General features: G+C 44.7%; 1 protein-coding gene across 1 annotated transcript in view; it reads right to left on the bottom strand.

Annotated features, from left to right (window-relative positions):
* Positions 1–977: 977 nt before the first annotated feature.
* Positions 978–19,410, bottom strand: part of LOC147434446 (uncharacterized) — a 63,560-nt gene continuing 45,127 nt past the window's right edge. Inside the window, exons 2-3 of the mRNA XM_086490909.1 lie at positions 2,710–2,976; positions 978–2,603 (exon numbers count right to left, since the gene is read on the bottom strand). Coding sequence (XP_086347035.1) covers positions 1,212–2,603; positions 2,710–2,976 — 1,659 coding nt within the window. The 3' untranslated portion in view covers positions 978–1,211. The remainder of the gene's footprint in view (positions 2,604–2,709; positions 2,977–19,410) is intronic.

Consider the following 19,410-nt stretch of genomic DNA (forward strand, 5'->3'; position numbering starts at 1 on the left):
CACTCCCCCTCAAGCAACACTCCCCCTCAAGCTTAGCGCCATTTTGTGTATGTAGAGAATCGTTTGAAAACGACGTAGCTCCATACATGGCAAAGCAAAGGGCAAAATCTCTCACAAGTGCCACAAATACACTCATGTGCTTATTAAACAGATTTTGGCCAAGACCATTTGAGTCCCCTACTTGATGTCATCCGCTGCGATGATAATACATCATCATCCTTAAGGACTCCTTTCCTAGAACAATAAACATTACATTGTTAGAATGGGTTTTTTACAGTGGATACAATCTGGTTCCATAAAGCTGTTGATATCGATGAGCTATGCAATGCTTGCCTCGCAGCTCATAAATCAAATAATTGCACCCAGCTTCACAGCACCTTGGATACAACACATAGCACCCCACTGTTCAATGTCTCTCATAGCAAAGCTCCAACGGCATATCAGCATCCAAAGGACGGGGATTACGGTAGCCAAGGTCCACTCAAAGAATCCTTTGGATGAACCCTTATTGCAAATAAAGGAAAGCGGTCGCGCCCCAAGGCCACCGGCAGGGGGGGGGGGGAAGGGGGTGGTGGTTTCTTTGACAAGGACTTTTAGAACTAAAGGTAGACTCTCATAACACTTCAAATGCCTACCTCAGCAAACACAGCAACTCACGTTGTGACACGGCATCAACTCACTTAGCAACACGGCATTAATTTTTCCTCTCTCAATTCAATGCAACTACCTAAAGAACTCTTACAACCCTAGATAACCTTGAAATGCATAACGTACTAGTAGCATACTGACATGTACCACACACAACTCTTGAACAATGCCTCTTATGCTTTTATGTAAAAACAGAGTCACAAGGTGTATTATTTACAAGAGAACATTCTCCTTTGATTACAGACCTAAGTAAATCTCACATTCTGCAATTTTGACCTGGCCGCAATGACCGAGCCGGAGTTTGCACCTGCGAGCTCACTCTACTCCTGTTATAGGTAATGACAAACCCAATACATTCTTATAAACATAAGAAGGTTCTGTCACTCTGTTCGTATGCTGTCTGTTTGAATCTGCACATGCCTTCCATAACAAGTGTTTGACAAAAGTTAATACCCATTGTGCCTCATCTAATAGGATACCAATGGAATTCAACATAAGAACATTACATTGGAAGATATTAAAGTAATGACATCCTGTTGCAAAACAACAACTGAAAACAAACCCTATCTGCCGAAGCCACCCTGGATCCCCCTACCTCCTCCATTCATGAGAATATCAAGCACCACATTCATGTCCACAGACTGGTTTCTTTCAGCAAGCCTCCTTATCACACCGTGCACTTGATCCCTAGAGAAGCCCATTGCAACAACCTTATCAACGATCCCACTCCCCTCTGGAGAAGGATGGTCACCTCGCAAAGGCTGGGCCGTTGGTAAGCGAGGAGCTGCATTAGGAGCACCTAAATTTGTCTGCCTATTCCAGGTCATTGGACCACTCACATTCCCAAAAGAACCAGACTCCTGCAATGGTTGAGGGACCTGGGGTGGCGTCAGAGCCATCTGATGAAAACTTTGTACTGGAGGCAGCTGTGATGAGTGCTGACTTGGGTTAGGGGGCAGGGGACGCTGCTGGGGAACAAAGTTTGCAGCATCACGTGCTGACTCAGTTATGTACCCCCCTTGCGTATAAGTAGGCGTACCGGGGGCAATTGTAGCATAGCTCTGACCATCATTCGGTTGACCATAGTATTGAAACGAGCCCTGCACCCGAGAGCTAGGTTGCTGCTGCAAGTGTTGAGGCTGCTGAGGCACTACCCCCTGATGTGCTTGTATCGGCTGTTGTGTCACAATCCCCTGCTGTCCTTGTATTGGTTGCTGCGTCATCATCCCCTGTTGTTGTGGTTGTAGAGGCTGCTGGACGGATGCTTGCGATTGTGGCACTTGTAGCTGTCTCTGTTGGGGTGCTGATTGGTAATGTGCCTGCTCTGTTTGCTGAGGTGTTGTTACTTGCATTGGGAGCTGGGAGGAGCCTTGTTGAAGAGGAGGTTGCTGCATCTGCATCTGTGATGGCACAGATTGGTAGCGTCCCTGCTCAAGTGGCTGCTGTGTTTGCAACATAGGCGGCGGCAGAGAGGGTAGCATTGGTTGTACTTGCAACTGTTGTGGTACAGATTGGTACTGTACCTGCTCCGAGGGAGTCATGGGTGCCTTGGAGATCTGTTGGATAACCTGGCCTGATGCTTCCTGGTGGGGTACATGTTGCACAGGCACTAACTGCTGCGATTGCGAATTCAGTGCTTGGTATTGTGGCGTCCCAAGTGACTGTGGCTGCGACACGGGTGGCTGAGGTGCAAGAGACGGCGGAGGCTGCGACACAAGCGGCGGAGGTGCAAGTGCCAGCGGCTGTGACACATGCGGCTGGGGCAATGACTTCTGAGACTGTACTTGCAAGCCTTGCTGCTGATAACCCTTCCCTGTCTCCTGAGAATCTGTGATTGCTAGCCCAGGCAAACTCTGCTTCTCAGCAAGTGCTTTAGAAGTTTGCAGCTTTTCCAGTTGTGCATGGGCTTCAATAATATCTTGTTTGTCCCTTAATATTTGTACACTACGGTGCATCTGTACAGGACATAAACTTGCAGAATCAAGTACACCGCTTGAGATCATTATTTAGCACTGTATTTAGGGTCAAGAAAGAAGTAAGAATTATGATAATTTAGCATACCTCCATGATGCGTTCATTTAGTATCTTGAAATTCCTATCTGTGTGTTCATGGTTCTCCTCCACTGAAGTTGTAAGTGTTGTGACAGAATGCTCCAAATCTTGACTGATTGATTCAAGCTGTGAAAGCCGCCCGCTCATCCCCTCTAATACATGCAACACGCCATCTGCATAATTCTTCATAGTTCGTTCAACAGCAGACACAATTGCTGAGTTGTTACGCTCCATACTTTGGTCCTTTCTTACGGGTGAAAGCTCTCTCAGATACACCTAGTGGAAAAAAAGGAAATGTTTGTACCTATGACAATGCCACAAGGTCATATGCACACCAGCACAAGTACATACGAAAGACTTCAGTCTGAACGTGTGTACGTTTCAACCAATTCAGCATTTGAACCAACTGAAAACCTGAAGTAAACAGCAGAGTGACTACACACACAGAGAGAGAGGGGAGGGGGGGGGGGATTTGGAATGCTGGAACAAGATGCTCCTGAGAATCAGTGGCCCTAAACTTCCACTGTCAATGCCCCCCATTGGGTATCTCTCTAGTGATATGGGGACATAACAGTATGACTTCAGCGTTCAAAGTTCAAACTCCGACGGTTTCCAAGCTTCTACAGAGAGAGGACTACTCTGTTCTAGGAAGAGAACTGTTTTAAAGAGAGAGAAGGGTCCGGTCTAGAAAGAAAATTAGCACGCTCTAGAGAGAGAACAAAGATTCTAAGAGAGAGTGCATGCACAGCTAGGAGGATTCTTGCTGATTGAGCTATGTGAGCTCACTGCTGCTGCTCTCTCCCCATTCCCCTACCTTCGCGCTGCACACACCCCCCCCCCCCCCCTTCCCCTTTCCCCTTTTCTGCTGGTCATTCACTTTGTTTTCTTTTTTTGCGACTTGTCGCCCTCATCATCGACTCGCCACCCTTGACATCGTCTCGCCTTTTCTTCTCCACAGCAGCAGACACACATGGAGGCTCCTGCTCCGCCCCAGAGGGACTTAGACGTGCCCCACCCTGTAGAGCCCACCGTCCAACTTAATCTTATCGCCGACAGAGCAAGCAAGCCTTGCAGTAGAGGTGGAGCGCCTGAAATTGGCCTGTGGCCTCACTAAAGGGCAGTAAACATTGGCTTTCACCCGATCTATGAGTAGTTTAACTTTACCTCTACTAAACGACACAACATAATTGCATGAATAAACCTGTGATTGGAAACTACTTTAAACAACTTATGACTTGGTAGCTAGAGTTCTCCAAAATAGACAGTGACACCCTATTGGCCCCAAAGGTTGGCACCCCTTTTAGTATTTCTTTATTCCAATTAAAATTTGAGAAAAATTTGTAAAGTTCTACGAGCTGTCCCACTTTTATGGGCTTGAAAATTGCCTACTCTATCCCAATTTTGGCAAGATAACGCTAGGTGAAAGCTTCACAAATAAAATCCCCATGTAATAAATGACTTTCCACGCACATTAGAGCACTTTTGCAAACCTGGCGAGAAAACACAGCGCACTAAATTCTCTGCTTTTATCCTCTAAAACACACCAGAACACCTATTTGGCAGTTCCCTAGCTTCCCCGAAGCTCTTGGGGGCAAAACCCTAAACCGTTTTGGGCTCCATTTTGTGGGCCGAACGCACCCGTAGGTAGCCCTTGAGTTCCCGCACCTGTTAAGCTACTTGCCCTTTGATTTGAACGAGATTCTCGCTCTAAATCAACCTGTACCTGCTTGGGATTAACAGTTAGCTAATTCGATACTTGTGCAAGAGGTTCATGCCTCGGCAATTTCGCATAAACCCACAAAATTGTACATACATATGAAAAGCCCTTGAGCTAGGCATCACAATTTTGTATTCAATAGGGGAGAAGTGTGCACGAGAGCGGAATCATCGTGCTACATAAGACAGAGGAGCAGGCAAGCTTTCCTTTTAAGTTGTAAAACTGCACCCACTACTCACACACACACTCTAGTCACTTATGAAGCTCAAGAATCAGCGCTCTCCCTTCTCTACTCGATTTTGGGTGCTCCCCTTGCTGAGGTGTCCTTGCAATTGTCTCTAGGGTAGCCAAGTGTCCACTTTGCCCGTTTGGTTTAAATTCCTAGTACCTACCAACTTATGAAGTCTCGGCGAGGGGCCTAAATGACTTTAATTGAGCCTAACCACCCTTTTACTGGTCAGATTTCAGTGCCGATCGACCTAACCATCTCATGGCTGCCTGGCCTTCACTCCTACGGGTGAACGTCTCGACTTCACACTAACCATGCAATGTCCGGCCATTTGTGACTTCAAAAAATAGGTCCCAAAAATTAAATAAAAATCAAGGGAAAGAAAAACCAACGAATAAAGTTAGTGATTGTCACAGCCTCATGACATACCCCTCTTGAAATTGCAAACATCCTCGATTGCATGCCAAATATCATGGATACAAATGACAATGTCTCAAAGTGATGACATGACATGTCTACCCGGAGGAAACTGAATCTTATAAGATGTTCCAACTTCAGGGATCTCGTCCGATGGGGCCTAGGGGACACAAGAACTCTAAAAATTAAGCAAGGACCAAAAATCATGTGGATGTGCTGACGTGGCAGGGCTGTACGAATGCCTCCACAACTTACGCTGGCTGTTGACGTGGCACTGTGCGAAATTCCGCAATTGGACTGGCAGCTTTTGGGCGCCAGTTTTTGGACCAGATGCTTTTGAGACTAAAGCTTTTCATGTGACTGCTTTTGAGAAGGCCCAGAGCCTTTATAAGAGGTGCCAGGGCCTCTAGCAGAGAGGACCCTCGAACTTTGTACTTTGCTCAAGCATTAACATAAAGATAAGGGAAAATTACCAAAATACCCCTCTAATTTGTGGAAATTGCCAAAATACACCTCAAATTTCAAAAATTCCCAAAATGCCCTTGTATCGCTTTTGGTTAGATTGGTCCAAATTCCTAATCTTATTTCCTTTTTGACAATTGAGATCCATTTTTGAGTGCTTAGCATGTAATTTGTCACAAATTATCTGGCAAAAAAAGGCATTTACGTCTAAAATTAATGAAGCAATTCATCTCTAAAGCCTACATAACCAACTCAAATTCTAGTTTTAACATCTGGTATTGACAAACAATCAATCTTCTTATGAAAAGCTACAATTGTTTTTATCTTTGGAGAAATTTAATCTCACAACCAGGGGTATTTGGGAATTTTGAGAATTTGTGACAAAATATTTGGGGCATTTTGGGAAATTCTGAAATTTGAGCGATATTTTAGGAATTTCCACAGATTAGATGAGTATTTTGGTATTTTTTCCTAAAAATAAAATACCGAAAGGGGCTTTAGACTTTGGGGCCAATACCTCTAGGCACAAAAATACGCCGGGTCGGGTTGTCTATCTATTAAATTGTGATAAGATTCTTTTAAGCAATTTTCTGAGTATTTTCGTGAGTGTCGTCGTCACGAGGACGTGGCAATTCCTAACTCGAGTTATTGATTTCTTTCCGATGATTTTTGTTTAATTTTTTAGACCCTCTTTTTGAAGTTGCAAATGGTCGAACATTGTATGGCCAGTGTGAAACAATAGTTTCACCCACAGACAGGAAGTTGGTCGGCGCTGGAATTCGAGTAGTAAATGGGTGTCTAGGCTCAGTTCAAAGTCATCTAAGTCTCCTCGCCGTACTTAATAAGTTGGTGAATACTAGGAAATTAACTCCATAGAGGCACGGTGACAAGGTGGAGTCACCAAGAGAAAATCACCCGAGAACTGGTCTACATTGCATTTTTGGACGTGGTGAAAGATGGTCAGATGACCAGTGAGAGTCCAATGGAAGAATTTCCTAAATTAGGGAACTGCTATTTTGGGCCACGAAATCTGTTCGCGTCAGTGGCTTCAGAATGACAAGGGGAACATTTTATTACTCTGCTACAAAATCAACTGATGCACCAGTTGAGAGATTTTTAAGCGGGAAGCCCAATGCGGGGAAATTGCATGCATGAGTGCCAAGTGGCACTTTTTGGCCAATTTACAAAGTCTGGGAGAACAGAACTCGTAACTGACTTTTTGGAGCAGTTTTGGAGGCTAATAACTTTGATTTCAGCCATTTCTCTGCATTTCCCAAGACTTTTCCGAGGACCAAGGAGCTCATTTTCAACATTGCAAGGCATTGGATGCGTGCTGTTTTGCTATGTTTTTAGCGATACACAGGTTTTGGCAGCCATGGAACTCTTCCCCTTTTGCATCTATTTGTCCACAGATGCTTTACAGGTCAAGCGCAGAAGAGGGGATGCTCGATTTATAATGGGGATGCTGCATTGAGAACCTGTCACAGCTTAAGACTATTGTGTGCAAGCTTTCCCTCTCATGTACAATGTAGTGCAAGAAGTAATGTCCTACACACTCTACACTACTCTCTCTCCCCCTACTAACGTGATGCCCCAGGTAACGTGATGCTCCACAAGAGGGCTCTTCGTTTGACCTACGCACAGTTGTGTGGTCTTATGCTTTTGTGTCAAGGCAAGAGCCTCTTTGAGGAGGAACAGGAGTAGCTAACTGCTACTCCAAAACCAGGCACCGGTGAGGGTGATAACCTCACTTTACACGTGCATTTTTAGCGTTGGTTATGCATTGTTTTTGGACTGTTTTGCAGCCCTATGGATACCAGAAGCATTGGGAACAGTGCCCCACTGTTAGAGGACAGTTTCGGGACTGTCACAAGACGGGCACCACGTGCCAATAGACAAGAACAGACTTTTAGCACTTCAATAACAACTGAACTGAAAGAGAGAGAGAGAGAGAGAGAGAGAGAGAGAGAGAGAGAGAGAGAGAGAGAGAGAGAGAGAGAGAGACGACATGCGACACGGAGTGGCGGAATTCCACCCTAGATCTGAGTATTGGCCCCAAACCTTGGCGCCCCTTTCAGTATTTCTTTATATTGCATCAACACAGTACAAGTCGGTACTCTAGACTCTGCACCTTCTCCAGGAAGCATGTCGGAGAATGAGCCCTTAGCACATATTTAAAGGCCCTTGGCCTATGAAAAGCAGTTTACATGAAAAGCCTTCAAACTCAAAAGCTTCTGGTCCAAAAGCAATGCTAAAAAGTTGCAAGCATAAATCACGGAAGTCCGTACAACTGCCAGCGCAAAACACAGAAATCTGTACAATCTGCCACGTCATCATGTCAATGCAATTTCCAGATTTTCCGTATAACTACCACGTCATCAACTGCGCAAGTCTTTGTGTGGGTCCTCCTTTATTTTAATGTCTTTTATGTCACTGGGGCCCCATCGGACGAGGTCCCTATAAGTTGGTAGGACTTCTTCTTTTGTTACTTGTTCTTCTTAGGGTTTGGGCCCCTCGGCCAGGATCTCCAAGTTGGCTCCATTCTTCAAGGCTTTGACACGTCAGCAGTTTGTGACAGGGACTGTTTAGGGCTGAAAACTGGGTAAAAACCAGTAAATACAGCGAGCTGTAATTGCTGTTTTTGGACTCAAAACAGAGGGTTTATGTGTTTGGAAGTGAGTTCCAGTAGGGGGATTTGTTCAGGGCGAGTTTTGGGGCAGTTATGCTGCTGAAATTTTGCAAGAACAGGTGTAAAAGGGGCTCCAGTTTTTGGGGCCTACAGGTTGTCGGTGTCTGCTCGGAGCATTCTAGCTTCCGAGCCGTGTGTGCTTTGAAGTGTTAATTCCTTTTACAGGTTCCTTCTGCAAGGTTTCTCTATGTGTTAAAGTTTAAAGTAAAGTTTCGGGTGAAAGCCAAAGTCTACAGCCCTACGGGCCGGTTTCAGTCGTGGTGTCCAAGTCCGTAACAGTGGTATCAGAGCTCAGTCGATTTTCCTTTTATGGAGAATCCGATCCCTTTTATCGCGACACACAAGGATTCAATCGAGAAGCAAGCTGTTACACCTGACCAATCAGGTTCAGGAAACAACATGGAAGATTCAATGGACGACGACCACCTTCTGTTGATTCAGAAGGATTGTATGGGCCCCCTCGACCCACGAAGCATGAATGAATGGAGATGCTGTCACAAATTGGTGACATGGCATGGTCACAGCAGATACACACCCACACACACTCTGGCAAACAATCCTGAAAATCGCGGAGAAATGCTGACGTGGCACTATTGTACGGACCCCCACAAATTGCGGCGTAAAAAGCAGAAAGTTGTACGGACAGCTGACGTGGCAAAAGCGTATAGACAGGCTGCTTTATTCTATGCAAGTGAGAGAGAGTGCTTTTGGAGATTCTTTGCTTTATTTCCTAAGCAAGGAGTGTGTGAGAGGATTGCTTTATTTTAGGCTTTTGCTTTTCAGCTTTTGGGACAACTTTTGGGGCTCTGCTTTTGGCATCCCTTGTAACTCTTTATAAGTGTGGTTTGGGCTCCCACTCTGTAGAGCATCTGGACGTAGAGTTTGAGAGTGAGACCCACCCACTCCCTTGTACTTTGTGCAACGATTTAATACAAAAAGAAATACCGAAAGGGGCGTCAGTCTTTGGGGCCAATACCTCTTGGCACGAAGCTCCGTTGGGCCGGTGTCAAATCAAATTGTGAACTGTTTTGAAGTGAATTCCTGTCGTGTTGCGGTAGATTCTTGACTTGGAGCGTCCAAGTCTGTTACAGTCGTATCAAAGCACGGCCGATTTCTCTTCTACCGGGAAATCCGATCCTTTTTACGCAGCACTTATGGATTCAAGCAAAGGACAGTCGACTTCCTCTGCATCCGGAGATGCGGGAAGAGATCACGAAGAAGATTCACACAAGGAGTACGGCCCGCCTCAGCCTACTCAGGCGGAGCTTGAAGAGATGGAACATCGGAGATTGGTCGATGAAGCGACAAAGTTGATGATGAATTTTGCGAAGGACCCTAAACTTGCAAAATTTTTCACCTAGACCTCCTTCGACGAGGTGCACTCACAGTGGCGGCAAACCATGGAGCCACCCCTCAAACCGACGCTCAAACAACCTCCTACGCCTAGGATGTTTACAGAGCAAGAATTCGAAGAGGTGGTTGATGCACGGATTAGTCAGCTTTTTGACGCGCAGAACAAAGCCAAAAAACACGACAAAAAGCAGAAAAAAGCACAGACTTCCCAAGTTACTTGGGTCGTCAATCTACTTTTGCCTCGGCAAGAAAGCAGAAGAAGCGTGTGCGATTTGATGGAGTACATAGTTCTTCTTCTTCTTCTTCTTCTTCTTCTTCTTCTTCTTCTTCTTCTTCTTCTAGCTCTTCCCACTCAAGCGAGAAGACAGAAAAGGGAAAAAGCGAAGCAAAAAGCAACGCTTCGGAAAGGCCAAGAAAAAGGTAAAGAAGTCTAAATCTCGCCCAGTTTCGGACAGTTCTACAGAGGACTCGACTTCGGATAGTTCGGACTCCGACGACAGCAGATTTTATGCAAGGAAGAAGAAATTTATAAAGCCAACCAATTTCTAGAAGATAAAAGCAAGAAAGTTCGAGAATTTAAGGAAGGTGGACAGTCAATTAAATTTGACACGTTGTGAGCGGGATAAAAACACACAGAACGCCTCTATAACGACCCGACACACACTCTTGGAAGGATACACACACACACTATGGGGCACCACTCGGCTTACACAACCCGCCTGGCCGAGACAGGAAACACACAGACGGAGTGAGAAGAGAGAGATGTCCCACTTGCCCACTCAACACTCACACACACACTCTCAATTCAGCTCAAAGGAGGCAAATTGTTGTTGTTTAGATTCAATGAAGCTCAGCCCAACACCAATGGGGCAAATAGTTTACACAGTATTGAGGAAATACACCAGATACAACCACAAAGTTAAGCAGAGGCTTCACTCACCGGAGAAGATTACACAGAAAAACAGTAGAAAATCTGTGAGGAATTTGGCAAAATGGACAACGCCATTGCGTCCGGAACGCCCAAAAACCCCACCCTACAATGTCACAGTGCTCAAATCCGACCTCGGATGAACAATTTAGGGCCAAAAAACTCCTGACATAATTTGCCCATCCCCTAGCCTGCCTGATCATTCATGATCAACAGCAGCAAAGAGAGATATGAGACTCGCCGCATCACAGGTCTCGTCATCCCTCACCAACATTGCTTGATCCACAGACAGCTCGTCTTGCTCCACCATCATCAATCTAGCATGATACAATTTAAGACGCAATCCATTTACCCTTGACTTATGTAGAACACCATCCAGGTTAGCCAGCTGATATGTGCCATTTGGAAAACACTCCACTACCTTGAAAGGGCCTTCCCACTTAATTTGAAACTTCTTTTGGAAGGTGTTGTCCAGCTTACTGTTGTAACGCAAAACCAAGTCATGTTTCTTAATACCCTTACTTTTGACCTTTTCATTTATCTTTGCCAAAGCCTTATCCTGCATCTGCCCATAATGCTCCAATGCGCTCATCCTATCCAACTGGACCTCTTGTAACTGCAAGAGCCTCTCTTTGAATGCATCACGAGGCGGCCCAAGCAACATCTCTAACATCTTGACCGCAGGCAACTCTACCTCCACAGGCAATAGTGCTTCCTTTCCATACACCAAATGAAATGGAGTAAACCCTGTACCTGTCTTCACCGAAGTACGGTAAGCCCATAATGCACTAGGCAATTCCAAATCCCAATTCTTTCCTTGGTGCTCTGTCACTTTAGAAAGAATTTATACCAACTCACCATTGAATCTTTCATTTAAGCCATTACACTGCGGGTAATAAGGAGTGGTATGCTGGTGTCTAATCTTCATCTTTGTGCATAAGAAGTCTAGCAGTTTAGCTCTAAATCCTGGCCCCTTATCCGAAAGTAGCTCTAATGGCACTCCAAACTTGCAACATATTTCATCATACACAAATTTTGCCGCATCCTTTGCAGTGATCTGTTTTACTGCTATAGCCTCTGCCCATCTAGAGAGATAGTTCACTGCCGTCAAGATATAGCTTTTGCCCCTGCTTGTGATAGGTAACGGGCCTATTGCATCAATCCCCCACTTTTCAAACACATCAAACGCCATAATGGTTTTTCGTAGCTCTGGCTTCAACACTCTTCCCAAATGCTTAACACCTATTGCAAGCCCTACACCAATGGTGAACATCCTTGTGCAAACTAGGCCATACATACCCCTCTTGCAAAATCTTATGCAAGGTGATCTTTAGAGTAAAATGGCCACCACATGCGCCTTCATGATTCTCTTCCAACACTCTGTAAAGCTCCTCCCGCCAAGGTACACGTCTCAACACGAGATCAGCCCCTTTCATGTATAAGACATCACCAATCAATTTGTACCTGTATGCTCTATGCACAAAGCCATACTTCTTAGACTTCTGAATCTCCTTTGGAATGATTCCTGTTAGCAAAAACTCCTCTTCTTGAGCCAAACTTTCCCGGCCATGATAAAGAGGTAAAGTGGTCCTCAACACAAATAGCTCCCCCAATCATGCCTTGAGCTGCTTCATGTGCCTCTCCATTTAGAGCACGTTCAATGTGTCTGATGATCCATGCTTCGAACTTTTTTAACACGCCTTTAATTCTGAAGCACATTTCCTTCAATGAGGTGTTCTTGCTCTTCCACACACCCAGCACTTGCTTCACCACTAACAAGGCATCACCTTTTATGCTCAACCTTCGAACCCCATGCTTCAAACAAATGTGTAATCCGGCTTCCAGAGTAGCATATTCAGCCTCATTGTTACTATGAGCATCCAATTTGAACCCTCTCTTGCATACTAGCTTCCCCTCTGGATCATAAAGTGCTATACCCCCTGAAGCTGCATCATGGCTCTTTCTGTATGAACCATCAAAGAACAACACATGTGCATTGCTGATCTGTGGCACTTCTTCAACTACCTTTCTCACCACCTCTTCCTTAACAATAAGGGGATTCTCCTTGTAGGTCAACAAATCAGCTAGGGTAGCCCTTATACTATCTTCCACTAGAAAAGAGAACTCAAACTCTTGCAGCTCAATTACCCATTTCTTCACCACATTTGACATGTTAGTACCATTAATTAACTGTGGCAAAAAGGCATAACTCGTCAAGAAAACAAAAGGCCGTGGTAGCAAGTAATGATGAAATCGTCAACAAGCAAATATTACATTGGCCATCACTAGCTCTACTTCCGAGAACTTTCTCTCCGCTACCAACTTCACTCGGCTTGCACAATACACTGGCCTCATATAATGGCTGCCCTTCCCCTTTTGCAATAGCATGGCTCCAATGGCATCATCCCCTACTGATGGATTTACATAAAACAATTTCTCCCAATCAGGAGCCTGCATGGTTGACAACCCCCCTAACACCTCTTTCACCTCTTGAAACACTTCTTCACACTTGTCATCCCATTGCAATGGATCATGCTTTGCCACTTGCTGTAATGGATAAAGAAGCTGTGAAGACAATGGAATAAACCGTGCCATGTACTTCACTTTGTGTATAAAAGTTGCCAATTGCTTCGTACTCGTAGATGATGGAAAACTCCTCCTTATTGTAGAAAAAACACAGTGGTACTGGTAATAGTGAAAATCGATGCACTATGTACATCCTGTCCTACCTGTACACATGTGGGCCCCACGTAACCACCTGCTCTGAAAAATGGGCAATTCTTTATTTGATGCACCATGCATGTATATGTACATATGCGCAATCCCTTGCTCCAAAAAACTCCTGACAACGTTTTCTGGATTTCGAGATGTTTCGAAGGCTTTGGCCTTCATATAGCAGTTTGACATAGCTTTCTTTGGAGGACATTACTCAAAGCACTCCAAGATTAGGAGGGCTAACTCTTACTTCAAGGAAAATGCTCGAACTTGGTGGTCCACTCTTCTATTGAACAAGAAAGCGCCACTTAAATGGCTAAAATTTAAAAGGCTTTTTATTTCTTGATGGCTGACTCAGGAGTACGAGCGCGACATACGAACTGCTTGGAACCATCTTCGGATGACCAAGAAAGATACATTAGACGCATATTGCGAGAGATTCTGGAGCTCTTTTCTACAAGCTTCTTCATTTAAGAAGATCTCGTTCAAAGAACAGATTGAGCGGTTTACCTTGGGACTTCCTACAAAGATCCAAGATCACTGCTTACAGCAAAAGTCAAATTCCATTCAGGAACTGATGAGTCATGCGAAACGGGGTTTTGCCATTCATTCAGGCAATTTGACCTACCCCACAAATGAAATCATGACGCAAAGGACCGAACAGACTTCGAACAATGAAAGTAGAAAGAAGAAGAGCAACCTACAAAAGAAAGAAAAGGATGCACGACCCAAGCTCACTCTTCGAGAGAAAGCTAACTACACCAAAGAGGGGAAGTGCTTTGGATGCGGGAAAACTGGGCACATTTCCGCGAAGTGTCCTAAAAAGGCACCGAATGAATAGGATGGAGAAAGGCCATAGAGTTCGAGAGCAGTTGAGGAACGTGGCAAAAAGGCAAATAAAAGCAGAACTAGTACCACATTGTGTGGAGCCCGAACCGAATCACATCCATGAAAATACAAAACTTTGCCGCTTTTAGGGCAAGATGAAAGATAAGGAAGCCCTCATTTTTCTTTGATGGAGGAGTCGAGACCCACTTCTTTTCACTTGAATTGGCGGCTCGATTTGGAATTACGCCCGACGAGACAGGCTGAGGCCACGGGCAGAGGTAGTTCTAGCGGCACCCGGACGGGATGTTGCCATTACATAGATCATTGGCAAACTTCGTTTGCAATGTCAGGGGTGTTTAGGGCACGAGGATTTCCACGTAATTCCCTTGGGAGGTTGTGACGTCCTACCCGAAATCCCTTGGTACCACAAGAACGACGACGTGGTTGACTACCACGCCGAGAAAGCGACTTTGACAAATGAAGGGCACAGAGATTGTACTTGATGAAATTCAGTTTCTTTACTAGAATTTTTGGAGAGAATTAATGATGATTGAAGGTCGAATACGTTTTGACCTGAATGAAGAACGCCACGATTTTTCTCCACACTCATGCACTGTCAGAGTCACCAAATGTATTGCAGCTTTACCTTGAAGCCTTTGGGTTACAACCTACCTATGCCCCAACCCCACGTGTGCAAAGGAGGGGTAATGATATAGCTAGTACATCAAATGTACATATGAATTTAGTGTAATAGATGGAAATGACAAAAGTATGAAGGTCCAATTAAGTCATTTGTATCTATGTGTTACGACCTTTCTTGCGGATACATGCGATGATAAAAGAGTGTTGATAGCAAAAGATCATCAGTGGTGTATATTTATAGTATGCAATCGAGGACGTTTGCGATTTCAAGAGGGGGGTATGTCACGTGGTCGTGGTAGCTGTTAACTATGTCACGAGGTCGAGGCAACTGCTAACCTTAGTTGTTGGTTTCTTTCCAATGATTTTTGTTTTATTTTTGAGACCCTCTTTTTGATGTAGCAAACGGTCGGACATTGTATGGCAATGTGAACGGTAGTTTCACCCGCAGACGGAAAGTGGTCGACACTGGAATTCGTATAGTAAGAGGATGTCTAGGCTCAGAGCAAGATCATGTAGGTCCCCCCGTCACACTTAGCAAGTTGGTGGATACTAGGAAGTGAACTCAATAAAGGCATAAAGTCAAGGTGGGACTACCAACAGAAAGTATCCGACAGTTGGGCCACATTGCACTTTTGGATGCGGTCCCAATGAGGATAGATGGTCAGAAGACCAGTGGGAGCCCAACGGAAGCATCTCCTAAAATTTAGGGAGCTGCTATTTTGGGCCGTGAAATGTATTCGCGTCATTACCTCCAGTATGACCAGGGGAACATTTTACAACTCTGCTGCGAAGTCAACCGAACAACCAGTCGGGAGATTTTTAGGCGGCAAACCCGAAACGGGAAAATGCTTGTAAATGCGCCAAGTGGCACATTTCTGTGCACTTGCCTCACAAAGGAAGAGGTGGCGCTGAAATTTAAGCTGGGAGAGGCCTCATTATGCAAACTGCCACAGATTAAGAGCTATGGAGTGCTTCCTTTCCCTCTATGTACAGTGTGGTGCCAGGAGTGATGCCGTGCACGCTACACACTGCTCTCTCTCTCTCCGTTACGTGCAGTTATGTGATGCCCTGTAACAGACTTGGACACTCCAAGTCAAGAATCAATCACCACAGCACCAAATAACCACTTCAAAACAATTCATAGATCACAATAGATTTGCATTGGCCCGACGGAGTTCCGTGCCTAGAGATATTGGCCCCAAAGATTGGCGCCCCTTTCGGTTTATCTTTGTGTATTAAATCAATGTCAAAGTACAAAGAGCGGTTAGGGTTTCACTCTCAGACTCTACGTCCAGATGCTCTCCAAAGTGAGCCCTAAACCGTTTACTTAAAGGTTACAAGGGATGCCCATAAGCAGAGCCCCAAAAGCTTCCAGGTCAAAAGCAATTTCTCTCTCTCTCAAGAGAGCAAAAAATAAAGCAAATTCTCTCTCTCCCTCTCTCCAAATTCCTCTTACGTAGCAAAAGCTTCCAAATTGCGTCGCTAGGAAGAAGAAAAAGCAAGTTCCGTGATTTTCGGAAATCCGTACGCTGGCCACGTGGTAGTTTCAGCCGCTTTATGGTTTCAGCCAGAAAATTAGGGTTATGGTATTAGGGTTTCTGCATATAAGGGTTTTTGGCAGAAATTAGGGTTTGCAGGAATTTTAGGGTTTCTGGCAGAAATTAGGGTTTTTGCTGTCGGTAGCCACATCATCACTTTGTGACATACCCCCCTCTTGAAAGCATTGTAATCGACCGCGATTACGCCTGCAAAACCGACAGAAGCCATAAACCGTCTTAGCAGACACTGATTGTTAGTACCTATGTACTAGGAACACACATCTAGCACATGTACAATCGACAGTCACATCACACGACATCACAGGACATCACTAGACATCACACGACATCCCATGAGATTCAACATTCATTCGGATCTTAGACCATGATTTATCGGCAATGTAGCTAGCAATCGCATCTAGGTCCAATCGGGACCTCATCGATGTCCGATTGACTAACCCCTATTGCAACCATGTCTATTCAATATCAATCAATCCAAAATGCTGCAGTCATTTAGTCTATCAGTTCCTGCACTTAAAAGAAGTCAAGAACAAATCAGTATCATAATCAGCAATTCCATCTCATTAAAGTCATACAGCAGAATATTGTCAGTTTTCAATATCCCTGAAGCTCAAAGAGACATCAGTGACTCTAGTATCTAAATCAAGGCATTTGTTGACAAAGGAGCGGAGTGACTCCCCTCTTGTGCATCCCACTGCACCAGATCTCCGGCCAAGCTGAATTCTGGGTTCTGTTTGAAGTAGACTATGCTAAACCAAAAGCATCGCAGTAAAGTTTCACAATCTGAGGAGTATCTGCTAGGTCCTCCTCCTCCATCCACTTCGCATCCAATGCAAGATAGTTCTTGAACTTAACCAAGAACCGTCTTCGGACTTTACCTTTATTCTTTGTATCCTTATGTGCCAAAATCTGTTCAGGAACAAGGATCTCCTCGTTTTCTTCCACTTCGGGTTGCTCACCAGGCTCCCCATCATCAGGCACATCACCCTTAAAAGGTTTCAAGAGACTCACATGGAATGCATTGTGAATCCTCCAAGTATCTCGCAATTTCAATCGGAAGCAGACATCATTTATCTTTTCACTGATCTGGAAAGGTCCGTAGTATTGCATACTAAGCTTTGGAAAAAGCCTCTCCTTTCCCTTTTTCTTTCTTAGGCATGCCTTCTCAAAACGTAAGAGCATTGGTTAAGACAAAAGGCATCACCAAAAACTCAAATAACCCAAAAGGAGTCCGAAAGGCAGTCTTGTAGACGTTGCGCGGCACAATTCGGATCTGATAATATCCACTCTTCAGGTCAATCTTGCTAAAGCACAAGGATCCATGTAACCTGTCGAGTATATCATCGATCCTAGGAATCGGAAATCTGTTCTTGATGGTGATTTTGTTGAGAGCTCTATAATCGATGCACATTCTCCAAGATCCATCTTTCTTCAAAACCAACAACATTGGAGAGCAATACGGTGAAGTACTACGTTGGACAAGACTCTTTTCCAAAAGATCTTTTACTTGGTTCATAATCTCTTCATTCTGTGCTCGGCTCACACGGCAAGGTGGCCGGTTCGGTGGTGTGCTTCCAGGTATCAGATCAATGGTATGATCTTTAGGATGAGCAGGTGGTGTAACAGACTTGGACACTCCAAGTCAAGAATCAATCGCGACAGCACCAAATAACCACTTCGAAACAATTCACAGATCACAATAGATTTGCACTGGCCCGGCGGAGTTCCGTGCCTAGAGATATTGGCCCCAAAGACTTGCGCCCCCTTCGGTATTTCTTTATGTATTAATCAATGTCAAAGTACAAAGAGCGGTTAGGGTTTCACTCTCAAACTCTTGCATCCAGATGCTCTGAGAAGTGAGCCCTTATCCGCGTATTTAAATGTTACAAGGGATGCCCAAACGCAGAGCCCCAAAAGCTTGAAATCAAAACCAGTTTCTCTCTCTCTCTCTCTCTCTCTCTCTCTCTCTCTCTCTCTCTCTCTCTCTCTCTCTCTCTCTCTCTCTCCATGAGAGTAAAATAAAGCAAACAATCCTTCTCTCTCTCTCTCTTGCCAAGCGTAGAGAAAAAGCAAATTGCGTCGCCCTCACAGCTACTTTTTGCTTCCGCAAATACCGGAAATCCGTACCTGTTGCCACGTGGCATTCCCCGCCTGATTAGGATTTCCAGACAACAGTTAGAGTTAGGGTTTCCAAAAATTAGGGCTTCTTTCAAAAATTAGGGTTTGCAAGCATTTTAGGGTTTTTGGCAGAATTTAGGGTTTCTGTTGTCGGTAGCCACGTCATCACTTTGTGACATACCCCCCTCTTGAAAGCATCGTAATCGACCGCCATTACGCCTGCAAAACCGACAAAAGCCATAAACCATCTTAGCAGACACTGACTGTTAGTACCTACGTACTAGGAACACACATCTAGCACATGTACCAAATCGACAGTCACATCACACGACATCACAGGACATCACCAGACATCATAGGACATCACATGACATTCAACATTCATTTGGATCTTAGAGCATGATTTATCGGCAATGTAGCTAGCAATTACATCTAGGTCCAATCGGGACCTCATCAATGTCCGATTGACTAACCCCTATTGCAACCATGTCTATTCGAGATCAATCAGACCAAAATGCTGCAGTCATTTCGTCTATCAGTTCCTGCACTTAAAAGAAGTCAAGAACAAATCTGTATCAGAATCAAGAATTCCATTTCATTTAAGTCATATAGCAAAATACTGTCAGCTTTCAGTATCTCTGAAGCTCAAAGAGACATCAGTGACTCTACTATCGAAATCAAGGCATCTGTTGACAAAGGAGTGGAGCGACTCTCCTCTTGTGCATCCCACTGCACCAGATCTGCGGCCAAGCTGAATTCTGGGTTCCGTTTGAAATAGACTATGCTAAACCAAAAACATCAAGGTAAAGTTTCACAATCTGAGGAGTATCTGCTAGGTCCTCCTCCTCCATCCACTTCGCATCCAATGCAGGATAGGTCTTGAACTTAACCAAGAACCGCCTTCGGACTTACCTTTAGTCTTCATATCCTTATGTGCCAAAATATGTTCAAAAACAAGGATCTCCTCGTTTTCTTGCACTTTGGGTTGCTCATCAGGCTCCCCATCATCAGGCACATCACCCTTAAAAGGTTTCAAGAGACTCACATGGAATG

Source organism: Adiantum capillus-veneris, chromosome 19 (genome assembly GCF_014529385.1).
Source record: "Adiantum capillus-veneris isolate H3 chromosome 19, ASM1452938v2, whole genome shotgun sequence".
NCBI classification, from domain to species: Eukaryota; Viridiplantae; Streptophyta; class Polypodiopsida; order Polypodiales; family Pteridaceae; genus Adiantum; species Adiantum capillus-veneris.